This window comes from Pseudorasbora parva, chromosome 3, assembly GCF_024679245.1.
Source record: "Pseudorasbora parva isolate DD20220531a chromosome 3, ASM2467924v1, whole genome shotgun sequence".
NCBI lineage: Eukaryota > Metazoa > Chordata > Actinopteri > Cypriniformes > Gobionidae > Pseudorasbora > Pseudorasbora parva.
In genome coordinates, this window is record NC_090174.1 from 21,115,327 (window position 1) to 21,125,523 (window position 10,197).

Here is a 10,197-nt window from a genome sequence, read left to right on the forward strand (position 1 = left end):
AAGTCATGCCTCCTTTAAAACACATGAACACAGCCAGAGCAGAGTCTGCAAAGCACCACGAGACAAGATACAGCGTTAAATTACCTCATGTCTCAAAGCACATAACATTCCAATAATAAAAAATGTAAAATGCGGAAAGTTCATTTCGGTGTTAATAGTGTTGACATAGGAAAACATAAATCTGAGTCTGAGGATGTCACGCTTCATGGATTGCCATCTCGTAATTATGACAAGAACGTAGTATAAGCCTGCCGTTTTGCTTCAGGAGGAACTGTAAAAAGCTGTTGTGTGTTTGTGGCGCTCTGTTTCTACAACTCTGCATTGCCTTAAGCTGTGTTCACACTACGATTTTGGCCACGGTTTGGTCATCTGAGACAAATTTTGAAAATCCTAAAAGATTCTTCTGATCCTGGGCTAAAATCTGTAGTCCTTGGTTGTTAGTTTGATATGTTCACAGACAGAAAATTAATGACAATTAATGTTGCGATAAAATTTTACCTCAAATGAAAGTGATTTGGTGATTTTTGACTTCTTCTTCGACGACTGTTAAATCGTCTTTAGTTTTACAAAACTATGACCAAAATTAAAAAGAAATTGACTTTGTTAGCCACCCTTCCAGTCATTTATATAACAGTTACCAAAAGTGAATGTGTTGATAATGGAAAACTTCTGACAAGCTACAATCATAAAGAACTATTATAAATCGTACAGCGTGCGCCTGGATTTAAGGAGCACACTGATGACGTGTGATGTCTGCACAAGCAGGGTGCGTGGAGGTATGAAAATACATATGTTGTCAGGCAAGTAAGACATCGTATTGCAGCATTCAGTCATTGAATTGGACGAACACTTTTTGATCCTGAGACTTCTACAGGAGATATATGTACATGTTTTAATATTCAGAGCACTTATATTAATGATTGCTATCAGGATTAGAAGAGAGTTTCAACCAGTTTAAGTGTTTATTAGAAAAATTGCCTACCCTATACCTTTAGCATGTATCTTCTATATAGCTGAGCAGTACAGTTATGAAAAGCATTCACATTTCCTTGTATAGTTTGCTCTATTAAGGTCAGTGGAATAGAAGATTTAGTTGTGTGAAGAGCACTAGACCTTCATTGTAAAATGAATGGAAGATAATGAAGCTTATTAAGTTCTTTTTAAAGGCTCTTAAGTGGGCAAACTTTTATACAGAACGGGGCTTTTACAGAGACCTCACGTTGCCTGCATTGTTGTGTGTGTTATTCTTGCATTCTTGTCTTGGCTTATTCTCTGAGAAAAGAGATCTCTCTCACTTATCTCTGTTACTTTCTAGAATGATCTCCATCGTGCCATTCAGCGCACACACTCTGCCATGTTCAACCAGGTCCTCATTCTGATCTGTACACTGCTCTGTCTGGTCTTCACTGGGTAAAGCTCTTTGATCTCTGATATCCCTGAAGGGGCTTTAGCCTTTTACAGTCTTGTATCTAATGCTGCCAATCTAAAACAGTCACACTGTGTTGATATGAATTAACCACCCTTATCAAAAATGCACATCAGTTAATCCAAATTAACTTTTTCCCCATGTGTCAAAACGAGAGTCCCATTTTTTAGGAATAGTGAACAAAATCCACTGAGTATTTAATAGAGAATAACTGTCACTGCTCCCCTTTTTCTGCAGTCTGGAATCTGGAATTATTTTCCCATTAATTTTCTCTGTAGGGATTTACAAAGAATCCTTAGTTAAGAGATGTAAGCCACCCAGCTCTGAGATGAATCACACTATCAAACTTTGAGAAAAATACAAAGGTACAAAGTTACAAAAGGACAAAGGATTGTGAAATGAACATCTTTTATAATGCAGTGTAGGTCACCAAGCACATTAAGTATATTTGAAAATATACGTTATGGGGACAAAATGTCCCCACAAAGATGTCAATATCCGAAATCCTTGTCCTTGTGGATGAGGAAAACATCCTATAAATCACACAGAAGGAGTTTTTTTGAGAAAGTAAAAATGCAGAATGTTTCCTGTGATGGGTAGGTTTAGGGGCAGGGGCAGTGTAGGGGGATAGGATGTACAGTTTGTACAGTATGAAATCCATTACGCCTATGGAAAGTCCCCATAAAACATGGAAACACGACGTGTGTGTGTGTGTGTGTGTGTGTGTGTGTGTGTGTGTGTGTGTGTGTGTGTGTGTGTGTGTGTGTGTGTGTGTGTGTGTGTGTGTGTGTGTGTGTGTGTGTGTGTGTGTGTGTGTGTGTGTGTGTGTGTGTGTGTGTGTGTGTGTGTGTGTGTGTGTGTGTGAGCCTGTTTATGTGGTTTATGGGGACACAAATTTGTATAACTACATGGGTATAACACTGGTATTACCCTATAAATGTGGTTTATGAGGACATATCAAATGTCCTCGTAATTCAAATGGCCTTAAAAACATACTAAATGATGTTTTTTTGAGAAAGTAAAAATGCAGCATGTTTCCTGTGATGGGTAGGTTTAGGGGCTGGGGCAGTGTAAGAGGATAGAAAATACGGTTTGTGCAGTATAAAAACCATTACGCCTATGGAGAGTCCCTGTAAACCACATAGACCAACATGTGTGTGTGTGTGTGTGTGTGTGTGTGTGTGTGTGTGTGTGTGTGTGTGTGTGTGTGTGTGTGTGTGTGTGTGTGTGTGTGTGTTTATATTTTACCATTTTAAAGGGGCCTGTCAGAATAAAGTTCTTACCTAAGGACTACAACTACCATGTAATATGAGTTGACTTGATAAATCAGACAACTGTTATAGTCCTTATGTGTTTATAGTATCAATTAAATGAATGTTATAAAGCACACAGTGTTTTTAATATTTCCCTTTGAGATATGACTTTGTAATTTATTTTGTAGAACAAAATGGGAAAGTCTCTTGAAATAATGCTAACCACAGACCTTATTTTACACAAATCGGAAACCCATTCGAAATTCCTGAGGGAGCCTGTGGTGAAATGGCCTTCTGGGCAAGCCTACAAATTGACATCATGACTGAGCAGCTCTACTGAATCCTATTCATGGAAAGAGCATTAAAGCCTTAAAATGCCTTTCTAATTAAACTATAAAAATCACATGATGCTACATTTATTTGAAGTATTTTTTGAAATTGCTTCCTGAAATGTTTTGTGATGCTCTTTAGGGCTTGTGGGATTCAGCACCTTGAGCGGGCAGGAAAGAGTCTCACCCTCTTCGACTCTTTATATTTCTGCATCGTCACCTTCTCGACTGTTGGTTATGGAGACGTCACACCAAAAATCTGGCCCTCTCAGCTACTGGTGGTCATCATGATCTGTGTTGCTCTGGTGGTGCTGCCATTACAGGTGTCACGATCAGCCCACAAACAGCAAAACCAGTAGCTTTTGTATTAATGTTCTCACTATTAACTAACTCTTAATTATGATTTTTGTCTAATTAAACTACTAATTACTGCTTATTTGTGATTACATTTACACAGCTGAATGAATGGAGATCCAACCTCACTGAGCACTTTTTGCATTTCATTTTTTAGATGATTAAAGCCGAAATGAGTGTTACTGTTAATAATTTACTGTGTTCACGCCGTACTTCCTTTCTGTCTCTCATTTCAACAACAGTTTGAGGAGTTGGCGTATCTTTGGATGGAGAGGCAGAAGTCTGGTGGAAACTACAGCAGACACCGTGCTCAGACAGAGAAACATGTGGTTCTCTGTGTTACTTCTCTTAAAATAGACTTGCTTATGGATTTCCTCAATGAGTTCTATGCTCACCCGAGACTACAGGTACATGCATAAACCCATATACTGTAAGTGAGTGTTTATTATTGTTCTGTGTTTTTCTGATATGCTAATCTAGCTCAGTTTGTGATGGTGGTATTATAATTTCTCAAATGTCTAGGATTATTATGTGGTGATACTCTGTCCCACGGAGATGGACATCCAGGTGCGGCGTATACTGCAGATCCCGCTGTGGTCTCAACGGGTCATCTACCTCCAAGGCTCTGCACTGAAGGACCAAGACCTAATGAGGGCCAAGTAGGTTGTTTATTTGGTCACACTTTAGTTTAGGGTTCAATTCTCACTATTAACTATTAACTAATAACTATGACGTTTGCCTCCATAAACCCCTAATAACTCTTAATATATCAGAAAGGTAGTAGTTAGATGGTTAGTTCATCCAAAAATGAAAATTAGCCCACGATTTACTCGCCCTCAAGTCATCCTAGGTGTATATGACATTCTTCTTTTAGACTAATAAAATTGGAGTTATAATAAAAAAGTCCTGGCTAATCCAACCACTTCAGCTCTGCAGCACATTTAGCTTTTTTTTTGAGAATTAGGAATATCTGAATTTAAAAGAGCACCCTACCCACATACATTGGAGTAAACTGATAAAAATGGTCTCATTTTACAGAAAAAACTCTACATTTTAACACGATGGTGGGATATTTCATATATTCTATTGTATCTATTCACAATTTTATGATAAACATATATAAAAATAAATATTTAGATTTATTTTTAATTAATTTGTTATTTAAAAATCTAAACATTTCTATTAGTTTGGTTTATCACCAAGCTTTTTGGAAGTTTCTGTTGATTCTATAAATTGGCACTAAACAGGGGAAAAATAATTTTCTTGATATCTCCTTCCAAAAAAATAGTTATTGAGATTTATCTGTCCAAAGTGTCTAATAACTCCTACTCATCTGCATTGACATAAACTGGCCACTAGGAAATCGAAAAGAAGGCTCCACCTCTTCAACTTTGTAAAGGGCGATCTCGGGCTCTGATTGGTCTAGAAGCATGATCGACGTGTCTATAAAGAGCTGATATTCTCAGCTTTTTTGTAATATGTTGCAATTGATGATGACGTCATCAAACATTGCGGCTAACATCGACAATCAAAACTAAGGATAATAAGAGTATTTGTCAGCATCACATGTTTTGATCTGGACATCAGTTACATATTACAGTGTCGTTTGGCCATGCTTGCTCACAGACATGTGACAATAGTCTCATTTTGAAGCAAACAACCTAAGATACAAGCTGATATAGCATTTGAGGCTAGTAGCTTTACAACGAGTTTGTGATCCAAACAGAAATATGACTCATGTGTTTGCTTGTTCAAAGGAGTAATTTCCATCTTTGTGATTCTTTTGATAATAAAGTTACTGTAAATGATTGGATCGGTGAAATAAACTGCTTCGCGATATTCTTGAGGCTGATAACATTTTTATTTGATATGTGACTTGTCTATTTTAGGTGTGTTTATGTGATAAAATATGAAATTTTACATTATTTGTATGTTTTTCTCAAGGGGGGTTCATCGCGGGGGGGGGTCGAATTCAGACCGTATTATTTTCTTCTGTGTAATATAAATGCAGAAGTTATTGGGTTATTAAAGGGGTACTTCAGCGCTGGGAAGATGAATCTGTATTTAAACTGGGTTAATGTAGTAGAAATGTGAAATTATTTTTGAATTTGGTGCCTTCTAGACTGAGAAAAGACAGAAAATGTATTTTTGTCTCATGGGGATGAAAGACAACAATTCCCAGAATGCTTCGCTGCCCTGTGAGGCCATTCCCAAAGCCACCAACTTGATTACTGTGACTGAGTTGGAGAAGACACTACAATTAAAAACTGAACGTGTCTGTTCAATATAATGAGTGAGTCACCGCGCGAGTGTCACAGCACTGAGCACTAACTCCAGGAGTCAGATAAATGAGCTGATGAGGTCTCGTGATGAGAGCTGAGGTAATCGCGACTACACTCGTGGCATACATTCACAACGCGAGGCGTGTTTCAGTTCATGCCTTTGCAAGCTTAACTTTCATAGAAATTAATTTGAGAAGTTAAAAGACTTACATTGCTCACCATAGCACCAGAGCTCCGAGTGTAATCTCCCATCCCCCATGCGTGGGTTCAAAACATGCGGAAATAGCTCCCTCTGCTGGCTGTAGTCTTTAGCCTTTGGCCAAACATTCCCCCTATGATGCAAATATCGTCAATTTGCATCATAGGAGGAATTTTTCCAGAAATAAAATGCATAAATCTCTTGTCTCAGGGGGATATGAGGGGGGAAAGCACAATCATTTGAATATACTCCAGGGTTTCTACTGATACAAAACCATATGCTAATCGCTAAAGTAACCCTTTAAGAAAGCTGAGGTTCTAATCTTTCAAATGATACCATATATGTCTAGTTTTGTGGTGCGTGAGTTATATGGTCCAATGGGGGGTGCAGAGCTGAAGTGGTTTTAATGGGAGTGATTATTCTGTTTTTGAAGTCCATAAAAATGCATCTGCCCGTGGCCTAAAAAGTCCCTTGGTTAAATGTGAATGCATTTTGCTCCTGATTAAATTAAAATACAAAGCAGAGCTAAGAAGTGAAGCAAATGTAATTTTGGATAGGCCTTTACAGAAGTGTTATGCACATTTACATGCCTATTCAGATTTTGAATCCCAGTGATTTTAAATGCAGCTTTGAAACTAAAAAATGTAATACAAAAAATTATTGTTTGGTTAAAAAAGCTGTTAATTATCTAGTTCAGTCATGGAACGTGCTGGCAAACTGCCATGATTTATCATGACTGAAATTTTGTTATGATTTAAATTTAGTCAGTCTAATCCCATCACACCTTCCACAGCGCTGCGCATTATAACCAATCACACACGATTCTGTTGAGTTTATGAATGCAGTGTCGAATAATCAGTCTTTCAGATTAGTATCACTGAAACGCGGGAGTTTTGTTCAGAGCGTGTTTTCTCACTCACAAAATATCTCATCATAAACAATAAAGCAGAGATGTATGTGCGATGTACATAGGTCATTCATTAAACAGTGATTGACGGTTTTTGTTCTATTTCACCTGCGAAAGTTTCAAACAAATAATATCACAGCAGAACTGTAGCACATCTTATGTGACTGGCGTTAAGTTGGCTTGATGCTGAACGTTCGATATTTGCAAATTCAGTGACTGTCTCTAAAGTTACATACAACATTGGTATACATGTTTCTAACTTTAATAGCATTGCAGTCATAAAACCAGCTGTAAAGTGTTATTCTAGGTGTCAGATATGATGCACCACTAATCTATATAATGATCATTCTCTATATAGATCAGTGTGATTTCTTGTCATAATAGAACCTTTTTAGCATGATAGGTTCTTTGGAGTTCAACTCCAGAGAACCTTTTATGCTAAAAAGGTTTTAAAAAAAATAGCATTTAGAGTCAACTCCAAAGAACCTTTTATGCTAAAAAGGTTCTATAATAACAAGAAAGAACCCTTTTGGCACTTATAAAGGGTTCTATATAGAAACTTTTAGGGGTTCCAAATACGTAGCGCTGATAGAACCTTTTCTTCTAAGAGTGTAGGACGATTTGACGACCTGTCATGTTATAGTGTGTATAGTTATGTAGACTTGATTTGGGTGTGTTTAGAATAAATAAATGGCTAATAACTGTGGAAAACCACCAGCCACAGTGGCTGGTGAGCAAAACAGTAAATGTCAAGCTCTGGCACTAAGTGAGCCAAGACCACCACATGTATCTTTATACAAAATGGCATGGCAAGTCTGGACTTAAAGTGTAATTTTTTAATCAAAGTCACCTTTGCTGTTAATTCAAATTGAGGTTCTGACTCTGCGTTTGAGTCTATGAGAGAGCCATTTAGTGATCTGTAGCTGCAAGTGATTTCATCCCTTCAAGTCCTTTTTAAATACATTAATACTATGAATAGATTACTGAGAATTTGAGAATTGACCTCAGAATGAGTTAAATAGTGTCAGAGACAGTGAGAGCTCTTTTGTATTCATCAGTATATTAAGAGATACATTAAACAAAAAATATGTAAAGGAACTGTATGTAAGAAATGTATTTCAATAATCATAAAATGGCCCTGATATGTCTCAAGTATTTGAAATTAACATGATTTCTTAATGTCTAATCACTGACAACAGTAGTCCGGCCAAGATATTGTCATTTAAAACTTGTTGTTGCAGCCATGCAACTGATGTTGATGTTGACATGTTGTGTTTTGGCCTGAAGCTCCGCCCTCCACCTATCTACCAATCATGAAGTCAGCACTATTTTGGCATCTGGGTTGCCAGATCTGCTCTAGTTACCACAGCTGCAGCCACAAACGTTCCTGCTGGATACAGTAATTTGAAAGGGATTGCAGTACCAGTTTTGGCCACAATCATACAAACACTTCCTTTAAAGGGTTAGTTCACCCAAAAATGAAAATTAGATGTTTATCTGCTTACCCCCAGTGCATCCAACATGTAGCTGTGTTTGTTTCTTCAGCAGAACACAAATGTAGATTTTTAACCCCAACCGTTGCTGTGTGCCAGTCATATAATGGGGTGCATAGGTAACAATATGAGAGGAAAACATACAAACAAAAATACATGCTTAGGCAACGTGCACACACCCTGCTGCTCCTGATGACACATTGATTTATTAAGACACGAACTGATCGGTTTATGTGAGAAACCGAACAGTATTTGTTTTACCGACGAGTCTCATCAAGCTTTCCCATCGGCAGTAACTTCCATCTGATGAGGTCAAGCTGGCCCGATCATAGATATATACCATGTAGATACCTCATTTGACCGATGTGCACAGGCACAACTGAGGATTCTATATATAGTGCATGTGCAGTGTATGTTGGTTGCACTGGGGGGTAAGCAGATAAACATCTAATTTTCATTTTTGGGTGAACTAACCCTTTAAGCATAGATTAAGATATTGTGTGTAGTTCTTTAATTAAGCAGTTTTCTATTGAGCAAGACAACTTGCAGTCCCGCTTCCTATCAATGTAAACATCAATAGGACAGCTTGGAAGAATGGTCCTTAAAACTGTAATTGTGGTGGACGATTTATGTCTTGGACTGGAATAAGGTTTGTAGTAAAGTAAGTAGTTTAGCTAATTAAATTAGCATAATCTCATTATTCTCTGTGAAAGACAACTTGTGTTTCCAGCTTTTCAGAGTCTAAGAGTGCAAAAAGTCAAAAGTATGATGTCATATTTTAACAGGACTATACAGTACATCAATGTGTCATTTCTATGATTTAAACTAGCACATGTCTACTGAATAACTGTTTCTAAATTGAAGCTTTGGACAGGCTCCCAAAAAACTAAATTAGTCTGTGTGGAAAATTGAAGAATAAACCTGCAAGCTTCACCATCAGAGCCAAACCTGACACCAGTCTCAAGCCCATCTGTTTCTTATTAAAGAAGCCTTGAAATTTAAGGAAAATATATGTGCTTTTTCTTGCAGTGGTACTGCATTTAAAATCCTACTATATTCCTTCATTAAAATGCAGCAAATCTGTCTCAATATGCCAACTTCATATTGCAGTGAATGAATTTCTCATAAAACTCAGTCCTTCTAAAGTTGCCTGGCCAGTTGTGTAATCTCTGTGTTATAATTGGAAGGTTGGAATTTAAAGGATTTTAAGGGAATTGCTTTTGTTGTTAAAAGTCTCTATGCGGGGAAAATGCTTTCTAATTTTAAAGATGTGTTTGTTGCTGCTGCATATTACTGGGTGAATTATGCAAGCTGTGAGTGCTTTGATTTTTTTTTTTTTTTGCCAATAGTTATTCCTCACAGTCTTTCAGCTTTAAAGGTCCCGTTCTTCGCGATTCCGTCTTTCAAACTTTAGTTAGTGTGAAATGTTGCTGTTGGAGCATAAATAATACCTGTAAAATTATAAAGCTCAAAGTTCAATGCCAAGCGAGATATTTTATTTAACAGAAGTTCCCTTTCAAAGACTACAGCGAATGGCCAGTTTGGACTACAGCCCTGCACTTCCTTGCTTGAATGACGTCACTAGAACCATTTGTTGACTGACCCTCCGCCCACAAGAATACGCAAAAAAGGGAGCGTGGTCTTGTTGCTCTCCCACGTGGAGAAGAGCCGCATTCAGCGCTTGCATCTCCCCATTATGGTAAGAGGCGGGAACTTTCCGGGCAAAGTGCGCTAAGCTGCTGTCCAATCACAACACGGGAAGCGCTGGCCCAATAAGAACTCGTTACGTGTTTCTGAAGGAGGGACTTCATAGAACAAGGAAATCATCAGGCCGTTTTTAGGACAGAGGAAACAGCGCTGTACAGATAAGTAAATTGTGTGAAAAATACTGTGGTTTTTTTACACGTGAAACATGAACTCATGTTATATTGCACACTGTAAACATAATCAAAGC

At 37.7% G+C, this 10,197-nt stretch overlaps 1 protein-coding gene across 20 annotated transcripts in view; it reads left to right on the forward strand.

Annotated features, from left to right (window-relative positions):
- kcnt1b (potassium sodium-activated channel subfamily T member 1b) overlaps positions 1-10,197 on the forward strand; it is a 119,219-nt gene that overhangs the window by 73,096 nt on the left and 35,926 nt on the right. For all 20 annotated transcript variants that reach the window (XR_010904321.1, XR_010904313.1, XR_010904316.1 and 17 more), the window contains 4 exons: positions 1,316-1,410; positions 3,151-3,331; positions 3,605-3,769; positions 3,885-4,021. Coding sequence is in view for 11 of the 20 variants with exons in the window: in XM_067438089.1 (XP_067294190.1) it covers positions 1,316-1,410; positions 3,151-3,331; positions 3,605-3,769; positions 3,885-4,021 (578 nt within the window). In the remaining 9 variants the exon portion in view is untranslated. The remainder of the gene's footprint in view (positions 1-1,315; positions 1,411-3,150; positions 3,332-3,604; positions 3,770-3,884; positions 4,022-10,197) is intronic.